Below are 16,778 nucleotides of genomic sequence, written 5' to 3' on the forward strand. Positions count from 1 at the left end.
GTGAGAGAGAGATGACAAAACTGAGATCGATCAAAAATAGGTTAAACGAGAGAGGAGGGTAGAATGGTCATGTAAAAAGAGTGAAAATAGATCTTTATAACATTTAAGATGTTTTAAGGTGACTATTTTATCATGTAATATGTTTTAATGGTGACCATTTTATCATGTGGAACATTTGAAAACTATTTTATCATTTGTACCTTCAAATGGTAGTTTAGTGTTAAATACCCTAAATTTTATTGGGTCTCAAGTTAAGAAACTTTATACTTTGAAATAATATTGGCATGAATGAAAGATGATTCAAATATGTATGTCTCATTATAACTTGGGAATTAGGACGAAATTAGTTTATTTCATGAGAACTAATGTTGTGAATATAAGTATAACCTAACCAACTATATCATGATTTTAGTCACAACTCACAATCATATTTCACCAAAAAACTCTCTTGCCTTCTGGCAACCTTAGCTTAATTGGGTTTGTTGTCTAGCCTCTGAATCATGTACAATGGCCATGAATATAAACATTTTTAGTTAGAATTGCACGGAACGTAATGATTCAATCAAAAACACTCTAATTCTCAGAAGGATCTTATCACTCATAATCCGTTCCTCTCCTAATTTTTAATTTTTTTTGGCGGTTAGCATGATGTCATAGTATCTTCTTCTGCATTATCCGCTAACGTAAAACCTTGAACATTATTGCGGCAATTGTGCCCTGACTCTACATGTTTTGAGTTGGATCCTTAGGTGAGCATACATGACAAAATTAATAATTCACATAGTCATGTAACGATAAAACAATTAAATATGTCGAAACTGATAGAAACGAAGTATATCGATAATTTTATTCCATAATTGTTAGATTTAGTAATTACATGTTGAGACTTGAGAGGGTTTTAGACAACGATTGATACATAGTCTTCCTTCTTAGAAATCCTTCAATGCTTACTTCGATCTTGTTTCCTTGTCGATGGTAACCTCTTAGTCGTATTTGGAGCTTCTACATACTAGATGTTGCTGCTGCTTATTGTCTAGCTTCATGGGGGGATTGCTTGGCTACCAAACCAATAACTATAACATCCACTCGATCTATGAACAGAACTTACATACAGATCTGGGACTTTCCTGTTATACTACAATATATCAGCAGCGCCTTGATTGGCTTCTGATGTACTAGTGCAACAATTTGCCAACTTCTCACTAGCTAGCTAGCCCCAAAACATGGAAATTAACCACATAATTAACTAATGTATATAACTAATATTAGTGGTGTATATATAGATAGACATAGTTATTCCCTTAATGACATGTGGTTCTTTTAAGCACCATCATGCCATACAAATTTAAACAATCCTCCTTCAACACACTTGAGATTTACTCTTGTAACCCACCATCAACTTATTCAACTTCTTGTTGCTGATTCTCTCTTGTATGATTCTCACATCCTGGTCTTTGCCTTGGGGCAACGCGGCCGGGGCGGAAGGCGTCAACTTCCGGGCAAGGTTAACGGCGTCCTCCGATTGAGTGATGATGTTGTTGAAACATAAGTACCGACCATAGGATGTGACGTCTTCAAAAACGCAAATATGAGCATCCACCACAAAATTAACATCGACGGTGACAAGCACGCCGTCTTCATACATCTCGGCCGCTCCCTTCAAGTACGGGTTGCTGATGGACAAGTCGGCGTTCAACATCAACCCTACATTCATGGACACCATATTCAAGCCCCTGTCCATTGCCATTGCCCACGCTGTCTTCTCTGCTAGGGTTTTTGATAGGGCATGCCATAGCTGTTTGTAAATTTGAGGGCAAGGAATTAGTACACACAAATAGTCAAAAAGGAAGTAGAAAATGACCGAACTAAAATTTAATGCAACTCTTGTGGAGGGATAGTAATGTAATTTCAAGTGGTGGACTTTTTCGTATGGTTCAAAATTGAAGTTGTCCCTTTAATCATAGGGATATTTATGGGTGTGGTGCACCGTGTGGAGGAAGGGACACCCGTGGCCCTTCACTGGCGCCAGTTACTTAATTTAATTTCTGATGTTGGGCTGGGCCGGGCCATGGCCCGCCTCATAAAAGCAAGTACGTTGACATTTTTTACGAAATTGACCTTGTTGAAAGAAATCAGTACCTTGACCTTGCGGCAGAAGTTGACGTCAGTCCAGTGCCGTTCGTCCAACTCCGGCGTAGCAGCGGCCGTCGATCTGTTGTTACTCCAAACGACGGCGGTTACAGAGGACGTGAACACTACCTTGTCTATGGTTTCGGTTCGGGCACATGCTTCTAGAACGTTGTGTGCCGCTCTTACCTCTACATCCGCCATATATTCCTACACGTATCCAAAATAATTTTAATGATGTATATTCTTCTTTACTAAAATGTAAATTGAAATTATCCTTGAATTTATAACGTTTAGAAGTTTACTGTCCAACAACGAGTCAACCAATTTTTCGTAAGGTGTGGAAATTTTGACATATTTCCTTATCAAATTGGAGGGTTATCAAAATCATATTTAGAAACTATTCTATTTCTAAAAAAAAACTATTCTATTTCTAGCAAAAAGATATACTTTGGGTAATTGACTCTTAACCAAAGCCTAAGAGCAAAATGGAATATTAATCAAACAGAGAAAACGAACTAAATTTACTTATTAGAGACATGAAGTTACTTGACGTAAATGAATGATTCTACTGTATCCACCATTGGAAGTGCATTAACATTGAATATCTCCACTCAGAGAAAGCATAATTTACATGAACTGAACTTGGTCATATGCATTCATTCGATCATATGATTGATTAGATAAGATGGAAAATTGAAAAAGAAAACCCCGTTTCAAAGATCATGTTCTTTATATTAAAGCTACTACTACTAGTTAGATTATTACAGTTTCCCTTGAGAGGATAACATGAACATACAATCAAAGCTAAATTACTGTTACTACAGACATCAGATTCAGGAGAATGGTAAAAAACAGTGAATGAAAATGGGGATGGATCGGATAGAATGAACATACATCATAGTCGGGCTGGTCTTGTGGAGGCTCAAAGGTGTAGAACAAGCCAGAACAGCCCTTCAAAGCATCGACTATGCTCTGGTAATCAAACGGGTCTAAATGGAAAATCTTCAGCCTCTTGTTATTCTCAAACGAAACCGAACCCAACTTCGATTCCCCTGATTCATCAAACATAACCAATAAGAAACACAAAAGCATCGCGCTTATATAACATCATTAACAAAAAAGCTTTCTAATATGAAACCACCATGGCTCTGGAGCGCAGCGTGGACTGTGTAGCCCCTCTGAACAAGGCGCCGGACGAGGGTCGAGCCGAGGTGGCCCGACGCATCCATTACGCAAACTGTGGTGGAGCTCATGGTGTGGTGGAGGTCGTCGAAAGGATCCGAAGCTGCGGGAGCCATTTCTGTCGAAGAGAAAAAGGGAAAGAGAGAGAAGGTCTAGGTAGGTTTGCTTGTGTTTTGGGTTTGAAGTTTTGAAGAGATCGCTGGCAACATTAATAGTGAGGTTGCAGGTTATAGGTAGAAGAAGAGAGGGGAGTGATGAGGTTTATATATAAACAAAAACAACGTACTAGTCCCACACGTTACTTACATTCAAGACGCAGGAGTTCTTTTGGATACCAACGGTACATAGTGTGCAAACAACACCCTTTTTTTTCTAGTGTACACACTCATCAGGTGATCAGTTATTATCGAAAATGTACCTATACTAATTACGTGATTACATACTAATTATAAAGATAACCATATTTGTTAGGCATCAACATAATGTGATTACTAAATGTATGATATGCACTGTAGAATTATGATATGTATGACGGCCGTATAATGTCTTGAAAGAACAATTCAGAATAGTAAAAGCACATGAGAAATGGATCAGAAGAAGAAATTAAAAGGTTACGATACATCATGTACCATAAATAAAATATTACTTTAATATGTCAGACGTAAAGTTCAGTAAGTGCTTAAAAAAATTTCCGAGATTAGAAAAAGACATTAAAAGGCACAATGGATCATGTACCGTAAATGAAATATTGCTTTATTAGGTCGGAAGTAAAGTTTAGTAAGTTCTTAACAAAGTTTTTAAACTCATCAAGTTTCTTTCATTTATTAATACCGCAAGTGTAATCATTTGATTTAAACTCACTCTACCATGTTATATAATTCTTTACAATATGTTAACTGCAGTTAGATAGAGATTCGAGTTTTAAACTTAAACAATACATAACACAATCGTTTTAAATCCAAAAAAAAACCCAATTTAGGTTAACAAATTTGCCCACTCCAACGTTTCCTCATTGTATCTCATACTTTTTACCGGCCAACAAGCAATCCTCGTTCTCCGGAAGCTAGCCTAGCGCTGTCTTTTGACTATGTAAACCGCGGGTGCGTTAGAGGCACCTCCATTTGATCTATTGATTTTTCATCAAAAAAAAACAAGCAATCCTCGTTGACCATTTCACATAAAATACAAAAGAACTTATTCCATTGCAGAATTATGGACGGCAATTGTCCAATGAAAACAGTTGGAGGTTACGAATATAATTAATATCCAGCCCCAATAATTTAAGAAAGAGTTAGAGGAAGCATGAGATCATCGATCACAACCCCCAAGTTAGGATATAGAATTAGTCCCCTAAAAATAGAAGGAAAAAAAGATAGATATGGACGGGTGGCTGGCATTCAAAGAGCGTGGAGGGTTTGATGGGTAGGAGGTAGTTGTTATAAAACTTGGAAGAAGCAGCAGAAGAAGAAGAAGTAGAAGAAGGGAGGAGGAGGAGGAAGGTAATCTGGATTTGGTGTGAGAAATATGAATGAATGGTATATATGGAGTTTGGTGGAACCATGTGTTTATAATTCTAACCATTAAAAAGTTTCACCAACGTACAGCAGAACACGATCGCAAACCTACCTCATCGCTTTGGTTTCCTTTGAAAGATGGAAACCTACTTGCTCGAAATGGACTCTAGTTACGGTCGTCGTTTAGAACCTGTCTTCTAGAACTGTGATAAGGGAGGACCAGTAGTGCAGCCATGGAGCTTCTAGACCGTTGCTTTTTGGCTACCTAACCCTAATAAATTCAATCAATGTCAAAAATGTCAAATAATATATATTTGCAAGCCAGATATATATATATATATATATATATATATATATATTTATATAATTGGAATAATATGTTTGTAGTTATACACAATGATGTACATAGCTGTGCATGAGTTGTGTTTGTTTGGCAAATGGTATGAAAATTATGAATATATGATAGAGGGGAGTTATTAAGGTGTTCGATTTTTTTGTTGATGATAAAATAAGACGGTATTCATAGCTGATTCAAATGGAACGTTATCTGCATATCCGGAAAAAGGAAGACGAAAAATGATCTTCAAAGTTCAAATATTAGGGCTTAACAGTCGAACAATAGTTTTTGCTTTCTTATATTTTATCTAAACAGATTGTGAGCCTATTACTAGCATGAACAATATAAAGAGTCCTGAGTGGTTGTGCTTATGAATGATGTTCAAATAATGTCTCAAGTGATTGTGTTTTACTCTAGTAATAAAGTTGTTGCTAATTAAGGAGCGCTCCTAGTCCCTCTGATTAATTACTAGGGTTGTAAATTCATGCACAATAGGTGGTGGCAATTAGCACATGACTACCTAACACATCATTTGGTAAACTCTAAGTTAAGGTCAAAATAATGCATCAGCTTCATGAATAGCTTGTTTCAGATGGAAAATTCTAGGGTGATTCTTGATCGTTGGATATAATAAATTTTTGAATATATCTAACGGCTTAGATTATTTAATATTAGTAACTTGTTTACCAGGTAGCATGTAATTTTATAACTTATATATGAAAAATATAATCAAAAACAAAAACAGAATTTAAGAATTTAGAAAACCCTACCTTATTAGAAACAAGTTTGGACTCTCTTTCTCTCCCTGGCTAACGAGATTGAAGAATGAGATCTCTCTTGTGTCATTTTTCTCAGGTACTGGTTCAATCCTCCGGCGTCTTTTTTCATGATTGGGTTGGGGTTTTTGGTTCTCCATCTCCATGGGCACCATTGAAACTTTTTCTGTAATTCGTTACTTTTCATTATAAGTTTGAGTTTCATAGGTTCTTAATCTCAGCATTGCTGTAATTTTATTGTTGTAGGTCTTGTGTGTGTGAGAAAGGCCATCAGTAGAAGCATGAGCTCGCTAATTCAAGGAAAAACTTGTCAAAGGTTGTGAAACAGGTTTTTCAGAATAGCAGTGATGCTGCCGTTAAATTGCATTGCAATTTGGAGATCTTGATTGAAGTCATAGTCTTCCCTATTTGGCTAAACTTTAATTCCATCGTGGAAAAGATTTTGTAACTTGGTCCTTGCTGTTTCTAAATACATTATCAAGTTCTAAGTACGTTGTAATATACAAGTTATTGAACTAAAAATGTGTTAAACTCCCAGTAACTTGTAGCTTTCCACTCTAATTACAAAAGTGATATGAGATGAAATATTTGGTTGTGTTTTGCTCCATCTCTATTCAGTTTTAAATTACTTGCATTATATGAACTTGGTTGTTAGTCTATGCCACTTTTGAATTGAAAACTGAGAAATTTAGACAATTAGACTCATCACACAGTCATTATTTATCACAGAACAAAGAAAAGAAGCAAAGTTGGGTACTTCAAAAGTACACCACTATTTCTGCATATGCAACTTGGTTAATATGTTATAGATTTACTTCATTGGTAGTGTTGTTGCTACTCTAGTTAGAAACTGAGGAGGAAGGTAAAAGCAACTCCCTTCAGTATAAGAACTATACAAAGGAAAACAAAAGTCTACATATCACCCAATTAAACAATGTCTCCTTTCTTTAAAAGTAGTTTACATGCTGGGTTACTACAAAAACATCCAAGATAGGCATACATCCATTGTAGCAATAGAACGAGACTGGAACACAGATTCCTGAAACATGTCTTTCCACACGCTATCTCTACCAAGGTTACGTTTCTGGTCTTGTTGTTTTCCCGAAGGATTCAAACCGTATCTAAGAAAAAGGACATAGGAGAGATCGTATTCTTAGAGCTCGCTAGCCATGGAGAGAGAGAGAGAGCCCAACCACCATGGGAAGACGCCGACAGCGGGTCGAGGAGGACACCTGACAAGAATTTTCAGTTCCAGAGGAGAACGCGAGATATTAGTTATGAGAGAGAATGAGATGGACTTGTGAGAAATTAATATTGGTTGAAGAGATCTTACCAGTTGAATAAAAATGAACAGTCAGGATCTTCGTATTAGAAAGTATTAGAAAGCTCTCTATGAGGAGAGGATCCCGGTTCAATTGTATACTGATTCAAGATCTTCTAAACCCACTTGAAGAGATTATGCATCACTATCTTCTAACTCAGCTCAAGAGATTATTCAACAGTTTGGATTAATCATCTCGAGGAGATTGCATCTCCGTCTACTATCAAGGAAATTTAGATCCATGACGATTGCTTTCGGAAATGTCGTAGAAATATTATACAATGACGTTTTCGGCCAAACGTCATAAATTTGCTGTAATTGTAACTTTTTTTGTAGTAGTGGAGTTAAGTGTAAAACTATAGGAAAATGTAATTTGGATCCATACAGTAGGGGTTTAGGGTTTAGGAATATGGTATATGTCAAAATAGTTGTCTCTCTACAATCGATCAATTAAAGAGTAACACTTGAAAATGTAATGTGAATCCAAACTATAGTGTTTTTAGATAGGGTAATACGGTTTACGGTTTAAAGAAAGAAAGAAAATGAAACACAAAATCAGTCAACTTTCATCTTACAAGTTAGACAAATATGTATACCAATAAAATAACATATGTGTTGTTATACAAGTAAAATATTATTAATATGAATAAATCGTCGTTGAGACCCTTATGATGTAATGAGGATGTTTATATTGTAAATCATGTCCTTTAAGAAGTTTTAAGTTATGTGACGACGTTTTTACATCGTTTATCGACAATTGAGGTGAAACTAGTAATTAATATCGATTTCAGTTCTTTGTATGAGAACCATGTGATTCATAAGTCGATGAATTGTTGAAAAAGTAGTAATCAAGCTTGTATTTGTAGTAATTTTTTCAATTACAAGTTCAAGAACTATTTTACTAATCTGACAACAAATTGTTGTAATAGTGATAAAACTAATGTACATATGGTAAATAAGTTGTTTGTGTAATAAAATCCTTTATCTAGTAATTAATACCTTACTTTATGTAAATTTTATTGTGATTGAGATAATTACTTATAATACAATGTGTTTTACTATAAATTACAACAACTAAGGCATAACTGGTAAATATAGTCGTATTCTTGATATTACTTGGAATACGATACTTTTTACGAAAATAATGATAATTTATCTCTAGTGACAACGAATTTTGTAAATATTAATAATCAAACCTAAATTATTTGAAGTCGTTAATCTTGTAAAATAGTTTTTTTGTATGTAATTATGGTCATTTTTTAAGTAAATTACATCATTCATGACATATTTACTACAAATACCATATTTAATGTATTTAGTGGTAATTACAGTGATAAACCAAGTAATTACAACATTTACGACTCTCATTACAAGTTTTTGAACAATTCACGTATAACATAATTAAAAGGTCCTTGAAATTGTAATTTTTTTACACATGTCACAATATTATTACTAAATGACTTGTTTACCTGTACAACAGGTTGTTCATTTTTATATATTATTTTAAAATAGTTGATGCATACTATACATCAACTCATCCTAGCCTTTCCCGATTCAGATAACCCTAATAGTCTTTCGACAAAAAAAAAGATAACCCTAATAGTCTTTTATTTAGATAACCCTAAAAATCTTTGATGAGATCCATCTTTCTCTCTAATAATGTTTACCTCCTATGTTATATCATGATTGCAATAGGAACTTTATGAGAACTTTAATAGTCTTGTTATGTAACTTTTTTTTTTACCTAAGCTCGGCTAATTGTATTTGCCATGTGTGGTGACAAGTCCTAATGGATTCATTTGTTTTTTTTTTTAACTAGATAACTTTATTAATGAGAATGAAGATGATATTCGAACCTAGAGTAATCATATTGCTCTGGACTAGACTATCAGACAACTCGGTATACAGAATTTCACAGACGAAATCCAGCTTGACAATAAAAAAGAAAATGGCTTAAAAGTACAAGCCTTCCAAAGCTAGTTCATGAGGAATTTCAAAGAGCTGTAAGGTGAGATAACTTGCATGTACGGATACTAAGTCAAGAAAGATCGAGAAAGCTGTATCGGGCAAATCGACAAGGCCGCTTGAACCCTTAAGAAGTTGTTATCACATATTGTCAAAACAACACACTAGCGAACACTAAAAGACCTAGCCCGACAGACGCTAAAAAGACACAAAAGCTAGCGCTGGCGAAAATGGGACACTCTACAGACTCAAGATCTTGGCGCAACTCTCTACCTCTCTTTGTGAATTCCGTTTCTTTTTTTTTTTTTTTTTTTTTAAAAAAGGTCTGGTGCGGCGGTCTTCAAATCTTCATTAATGAAACTGTCGAATTCAAAATAAGGGCGCGCGGAGGACGTGAAGCATCTAGAAATCCCAAAATAATATCGAGAATTTATATAAAATACATGTATCTTAATTAACAAGTACCCATTAACAAAGAGTAATGCTCTAATGGCGACTCTATTCTGCATTTTACTTTAATTCCTTAAGAGTTGGTTGTTTTAGTATCTTTTATTTGTTATTTGTTCTCTTTGTCTAAAAAAAGAAACAAGGTGATATTTCTTGGTCTAGCACTGAGGTCGAATATCATTAGTTAGCATATATTGCATGTATACTGCACCCATTTCCGGGTATCCTGTTCTCTTTCAGAATCTCCAGCTTCTTCATTCAGTGTTTGTTGTCCAAAGTTATGGTGTGATAATCGTAGAGCATTTTCTCTGCATCTAGTTTTTTTATTCTTGTACTTGTCCTTTGGAGGTGGATTACCATTACCCTCCCCTCTGTTTGTCTTGATTCTGAGGTGTTATTGTCATTGATTTTCATTAGCTCAGTTGATGTTAATATACATTTATTGTATAGCAACAAATGGAGAGCCCCTTGTCAACAACCGCATCGTGGATGAGTTTGAGTGAATCCTCTAAATCATCCAACAACTTTTCAGGATCAGGATATACATCTGGGTCGACCGATAAGCAAGTAGTCATTTTGTTAGCATAGCTTTGAAAATGCAAATGCACTGCCTGTCACCAACAATGAGCAAAAGTTGAGAGCATAAAACAATAAGATTTTTGTTCATCGCAGATGAAACTAATGTGCAGATAGACCTACTAGTGGGTGTCCGTAAACATTAGTAGCAATATATTTAACTTCATGGTTGTAATACGTTACTTCTTCAAGTGGACCAATCAGGCTAGAGAATGATAGTGTGGAATTAGAAAGAATTTTGTGTGCCACTGCTCCAGCTGCCAACAAAACCATTCAAAAGTATCTGTTATTGTGAAGACAGTATAAACAAACAGACAATGAGTTATGAATTGTACCTTAGCTCCAATTAGATTGATCACAAGATTGGTACATAAGTATGTGCAAAAAGCTTCAAGTGAATGTTTTTTTCGATCCATAAGCGACTTAGCTCCACGAACATAGTCCAAAGGGTCATCTTGTAGAGCAATGGTGAAGGGGAGAAGGACATCTCCAATTTTATTACCACACTTGGTCTTAGCCATCATATCTGCCATATCCTGTTACATATGTAATTAGATAACAGTAGAGAAGAACCATTTGTTAATTTGTGCATACACACTGCTTAAATTCTCAACATAGCATATATCAAGGATTGAGGAGGGTTAGCAATTTATATATAAAAATCCATCACCTGGATCCCAATAGCTGGTCGTAAATTCACAAGAATGTATGCTCTAAGGCGGATGCCTTTCGGAAGATTATTGTGCCCCTTCTGTTTTGCTCCCTCATCCTTTCGATTTTCACCTGTTGTTAAACACACAAATGAGTTATGCAGTATATATGTTTGTGAACATAATGAGCGATGGTTACTACAGATGGTTAGGAACACATTGTTACCCACAGTTACCAATGAGTCTGTCCTTTATGTACTAATGAGTTAATTTGTCCTAAGGTACTAATAAGGAGCATGTCCTTATTAGGTGCTGAAGTCTGTCATATAGTCATATAGGTACAAATAAGTTTGTATACTAGTGAGTTTTTTGTCAAGTATCAATAAGTTAGTACGAGGAAGTGAAAGGAACATGGGAAAGCTACATTGATTTGGTCCGACTATCCGAGCCTATGAGAACTTACCGTATCTGTTGTTCAAATACCGTGAGAAACCTACTTGTGTCACTCCCAATATGACATCATTGACAGTCTGGTAAAATGAAAACAGAAACTTGATATGAGCCTCATCAGACTATATGTTTCATATATGAATAATGCAGACCACATTCTGGTAGCTCAATTCGATACTGAAACTAGAAAAGAAAAAAAATGTATGTGTAGTCTAACATACCATGTTCAAAGCGTTCTTCACTTGCTTGATGTGATCCAAACTAACCGTTCGGCGCAAGAAGCGCATGGTAGTAAACTCCATCCCATGTGGACCTTTCATAGGAGTCTTAGTGTCTTTAAGAACCAGAGCAGTGTGTCACACCCTGCAAGTTTTGGCCTTGGTCTAGAAGGGTCCGGAGCCTCATTGGATACTTCTTGGAAGGGAGCATTGTAGACGTATCCAGAATGTTCTAGGATACTCTACAAGTATCAAGGAAGGATACGGAAGGCTCTAGAAGGATACGGAGTATCGGAGTATCAAGACGTATCTAGAAGTCTCCAAGTGTATCCAAGTTGTATCTTAGAACCATCTAGGCTTGTAAATATGTAGAGTTCTCTAGAATTTCCCCAAGGGGCATGGTTGCCTATAAATAGGAGGCACCACCCCTCATTTGGGGAATCAAGCAAGCAAGCATTCAAGCATTGTAAAGCTTTCATACAATCAATACAAGTTTCCCTTCTTAAACTTTTTCGAGTTCTAGCCAAGTGTTGTGTGCTAGTTAGGCTGACTTAGCGCAAGGAGAAGCTAAGGCCGCACGAGAGCTTTAAGGAAAAGATAAGCCCGTGACAAGTGGCTATAAACAACACAAGATCAACAAGAGTGTTCCTCGACAATGTGATTGCTGACCAAATAGTCAGTAAGAACCACCAAAACACGCCTCCATCGCTTGAGAAACTATCCCCCAGTTTCCTCTTGGTAGCAGGAAGAGTAGGTAATGCATCAGGGTCCGATGTTTTTCGTGTAAAAGCTAGTAGAAGTGACATGAGGGAAGCGCCATCCCCCATCGAGTGGTGAATCCGAGTCACTGCAACCGCTTTTGCATCAAAGGTTTTGACATTGATGATATGGACTTCCCATAGTGGCTTGGAAAGGTCAAGAGGGCTTGTGGTAAGGTTGGAAATGTACTGGTCAACAAAGTGATCAGCTTGCTCCATCTCCCAATCTACGTCTGGGACAATGAGATGGTCTTCAATATTTAGTGAAACTCGTTACCATCTCTTTTTTTCACCTAATATTTTATCCTCGTTCACCTATTAACAAAGGTTTCTTAAAATTGCATGAACGAAGAACATGTGCAGAAAACAAATCTAGCAAAATTAGAAGAAAGTAAAAAACGAATGTGTAAGTAATACCAGTTTGCTACAGAAGCGAGGATGGTTACTTAAGTTTTCCATCAAGCCAACTCTAATAGCTTCCGGATTGATCCTAGTTTTGCTGCCTATTCTTACAAGAACAAAACAATTGAATTTTGGTGAATGAAACAAACGTGCTGCCGGGCTTAGAATTAACTGATAATCTTCATTGGTGAAACAATCATCATCAGTTGTTCCATTTTCGTGTTTTTGATTACTACTAGGCTCAGTCTGGTTGCCATTTTTTCTTCTCTTTCCATCCATGAATTCAAGCTTGCAGTGTATAGTATTTGGGATTCTTGTGAACTGCTTTGGTGAGGGATAGGTTTGTATTATATAGAGATGATTCGACCACATGCTAGGAGTGTGAATACCAATTGCATTCCTGGTTGGGAAAACATTACCTAAAATTCTACCAAGAACAGCGAAAAAGAATGGAAATGCAAAGCTGAATAGAAGATTCGACGACGATCATTCTGGAAAAAAATTTGTACATCGAGCTCTTTCACACAACAATTGTGAATGGAATTGCCAATCTAACAGAAAATTTTCTTTGTACATGCTATCCTTATTCACCTATAGCCAAGGTTGAAGGAATTATATCGAGTTCAAAGCAGTAGGTCCCAAATTATACATACTAGATTTTTACCCGGGCAAATGCACGAGATCACAATTTTCTGATAATATAGTTATTCAATTCAGTTATACAACCTACTACCCACTTTTCTCTATTTAATTTAATTTTATTTATTTTGTTATTTACCAAAGTATCATTTGTTTTTAACCGTATTAAACTCTGAATTAGCTTAGTAGGGGCCAGGCTCGGACCTGTAATTTTTAGATTTGAGTCGAACTTTCAAAATTCGGCCCTTAAAGTATAGTATTCATTCAATTTTATTTTCTCATTTTAAGAAATACACAAAAAATTTCACGAACTAAAACTATAAACTTAAAATCTATGGCTGCTCATTTTTCTAAAATGGCAACTAATGATATTAATATAATGAGTCAGATTTTATATTCATTTTTCTCTTTTATAATTTAACACCACTCTAATTGGATGCTGTTAATTATTTTTGATTGTTTTGAACTAAACTAATGTAATCACACAAAGAGAAAAGAAAATTTTGGGCCCTTAAGGTTCTGGGCCCTGAGTCCATCGACTCTTAGGATTCTATTCAGGTACGGGTTTGATAGGGGCACTATAGGAAAAACATAATTTGATAATTTTCAACTTGCTGGCTTTATAATAGTAGAGATATACGATCTACTTGAAATGAATGTCAAATGCATAAACTAAGACCATGCATTGAAGACAAAGCTAGTAACGAACAAATGTGTATTATCTCATCATTCATTCATACTTGAATTCAACTTACAATCACATGAAATAAATGCTAGGATTCACCTTAAAGCTTCTTGAAATTTGAACTCTTTTGGTGTGACAACTAAAAAGATGAAGAGGACATGGTAATAAAACGAAAACTAGGAACGATTAAGATGTTTAGCTAGTTGAGATTCATACGTTGTTTTCATCCAAACGAGATTACATCTATTTATACTTTAGGGAAAATGCCCATTTGCACAAAAACATGGTTTTTAAAGCCCAATCCACTGAAATTTTTTTCCCTTAGCCCATTCCAGTTATTCTTATTAAAAAAACAAGTATATCCTTATTTCATATCAACCAACCAACCATCTCTATCTCTGATATGAAACCAACCATCTCTCCTCTGAGTCCTCTCTGATCTGAAACTAACTAACTCTCTCTCTCTCTCTCTCTCTCTACTCTCTACTCTCTCTCTCTCTCTCTCTCTCTCTCTCTCTCTCTCTCTCTCTCTCTCTCTCTCTCTCTCTCCCCATCAAGTTGAGATCGACGACGTTGTCGTCTCAGTCACCACAACCGGCCTCGTCAGAGCTCGCCAATCTCGGACTCTGGCCCCGATTCCAAGCTGAACCGCGAGGCACTGGCGCTTTTGGTAGTGCTCCCACTCGTGGAGTCGGACCGCGTGGCGGTGGCGTCTGCCTACTTGGTGGTGGCATTGGATTGTGGCGGTGGCCTTATCAGTTTCATGGCCAATTCAATGGAGGTCTGAGTGATTGAGAAGACAAGAACCTCTTGGCCGAGTCGCTGACGAGGGTGAGGCAAGGGTGAGAGGTTTCGACTTTCGAAGCTGGCAATGGAGGGACAGCCTAACGCACCGACAACGAGTTTCTCCGACAGCTAGTCAAGGAAGCTGTTCGTTAGTGTGAGGGCGAGGACAGCAAGTCGAGAAAGCTGTTCATTGTAAAAAATTACCTCTTTCTTATTCTTCTTTTATCTTCTTCGTATTTTTTTTTAATGTTTTGACTGATTATTGACGGTCAATAACATAATTGGGGGTCGGTAACTTAATCACTGACGTCAATAATTGATTATTGAGGAACGACAACTGATTACTAGAGGTTAGTGGGAGTTAGTAACTCGATTATTAGGGGGCCAGTAACTCGATTACTAGGGGCCAATAACTAATTATTAGAGGTCGGTAACTGAAAACTAGGGGTCAGTAATTGATTACTAGGGGTTAGTAATTGAGTGACCGAAGAAAATCCGGCGACCGAAGTATGACGGCCGAGTTACTAGGGGTAAGTAATTGAGTGATTGGTAGCTGGAGAAAATCCGGCAACCGGTGACCGGAGTCCGGTTAGATTCCGGCAAAGTCTTCTCACTCTTTCACTTTCTCTCTCCCTATACATGTTGAAGTGGTGAGGGTAAAATTATCTTAAAAATATATAAAAATTAGTTTTTATTATGACTTTAATATATATTTGTGTATTTGGGCACAAATAAGAACAATTTATATTGGAATAGGCTTATGTTTATTAGATTCATTGGAATAGGGGTGGACTCGGTCCCAACGGTTCGGTTTTAAACACTAACCGAGAACCGAAACCGAGGCTTCAGTTTTCTATTTTCTAAAACCAAAACTGATAAAATTATATAAAAAACCGCACTCGTCAGTTAACCTAATATTCGGTTCAGTTTCAGTTATAAAACCTACTATCCATAATACTTTTCGCATTTATCAAATAACATAAAATAATAGTTTCAAAGTAGTAAACTACGAGTTCAATACTTCAAATAAGTTACTTCAAGGGTTCAAACAAGTAATTGAAAGGAAAAGGAAACCTAAAGTTTATACATCATTTATTTGATGCCTCCAACATCCATAACAAAAAGGAAAATTGCATGGGAGGGAATTCGATTAGACTTAGACACTTAGAAACCATAATATTGTGCGTGGACGCTTACAATATGTAACCCATAATCAATAAAAACATGACACCTAATGTAGAATTACATATTACTAATTAAATAAATACATGTTAGGTTGGTTCGGTTTAATCGGTTTTCTAGATGCACGTAACCGTAAACCGACACCGTAATTCTCGGTTCTTTACGGCTTACGAACCGACAGCCTCGTTTCAGTTATTCGGTGTCGATTCGGTATGGTTTTAGCCGATTTTGGTTTTTTCGGTGCCTACATTGAAATAGACAATAAGAGGTTTAAATTAATACTAAATGGGCATTTTTTTCTTATATTTTAGGGAAAATGCCCACTAACCCTAAATTTGGAGATTTTTTTTCCCATTAACAAAAACAGATTCTAAAATTCCCATCAACCCTTCAAACTGTTATAGATCTATTCCCACAAACAAAATTTTTAACTTTTAGCAATTTTTTCCAGACCGAATTACCCCTTATTTCAGATCTCTCTCTCTCTCTCTCTCTCTCTCTCTCTCTCTCTCTCTCTCTCTCTCTCTCTCTCTCTCTCTCTTATTTCTCTCGTTCAGATTTGCCCCCTCTCTCTCTCTCTTATCAATTCGAGGCCGACCCATAATCCACTACCCATGCTATGTCGTCCTTCATCACTCTGCCCACACACCACCACCCACGCGCCGTTGATGTCTCCGGCGACGTGATCTCTCTCATCCTTCCGGTATTTCTCTCTCTTCTCAACCATCGACAATTGCATCTATCTCACTCTCTCTCTCTC

The 16,778-nt window shown here is 36.5% G+C and overlaps 1 protein-coding gene and 1 pseudogene across 2 annotated transcripts; both read right to left on the reverse strand.

Annotated features, from left to right (window-relative positions):
• Window positions 1-820: 820 nt before the first annotated feature.
• Window positions 821-3,572, reverse strand: LOC101310519 (cinnamoyl-CoA reductase 2-like). Its single transcript, XM_004300363.1, has 4 exons — window positions 3,272-3,572; window positions 3,025-3,182; window positions 2,140-2,337; window positions 821-1,795 (listed from the first exon to the last, which is right to left on the reverse strand). Exons 1-4 carry the CDS (start codon window positions 3,426-3,428, stop codon window positions 1,361-1,363), a joined length of 948 nt encoding a protein of 315 aa, XP_004300411.1. The 5' UTR covers window positions 3,429-3,572; the 3' UTR covers window positions 821-1,360.
• Window positions 3,573-10,100: 6,528 nt separating this feature from the next.
• LOC101296014 lies at window positions 10,101-13,005 on the reverse strand (annotated as a pseudogene). The gene is made up of 8 exons (XR_184826.1): window positions 12,725-13,005; window positions 12,267-12,604; window positions 11,570-11,682; window positions 11,362-11,428; window positions 10,919-11,031; window positions 10,584-10,784; window positions 10,455-10,505; window positions 10,101-10,283 (listed from the first exon to the last, which is right to left on the reverse strand). The product of XR_184826.1 is annotated as an O-acyltransferase WSD1-like (transcript).
• Between the last annotated feature and the right edge of the window lie 3,773 nt (window positions 13,006-16,778).

Source organism: Fragaria vesca, linkage group LG5, assembly GCF_000184155.1.
Source record: "Fragaria vesca subsp. vesca linkage group LG5, FraVesHawaii_1.0, whole genome shotgun sequence".
Lineage (NCBI taxonomy): Eukaryota > Viridiplantae > Streptophyta > Magnoliopsida > Rosales > Rosaceae > Fragaria > Fragaria vesca.

Excerpts from the sequence above, each read along its gene's own strand:
- LOC101310519 (XM_004300363.1), bottom strand. The coding sequence starts at position 3,428 with ATGGCTCCCGCAGCTTCGGATCCTTTCGACGACCTCCACCACACCATG. Across the intron at positions 3,183-3,271 it reads CGCTGCGCTCCAGAGCCATG|GGGAATCGAAGTTGGGTTCG; the intron begins GTGGTTTCATAT and ends TTGATGAATCAG. Across the intron at positions 2,338-3,024 it reads AAGACCAGCCCGACTATGAT|GAATATATGGCGGATGTAGA; the intron begins GTATGTTCATTC and ends GGATACGTGTAG.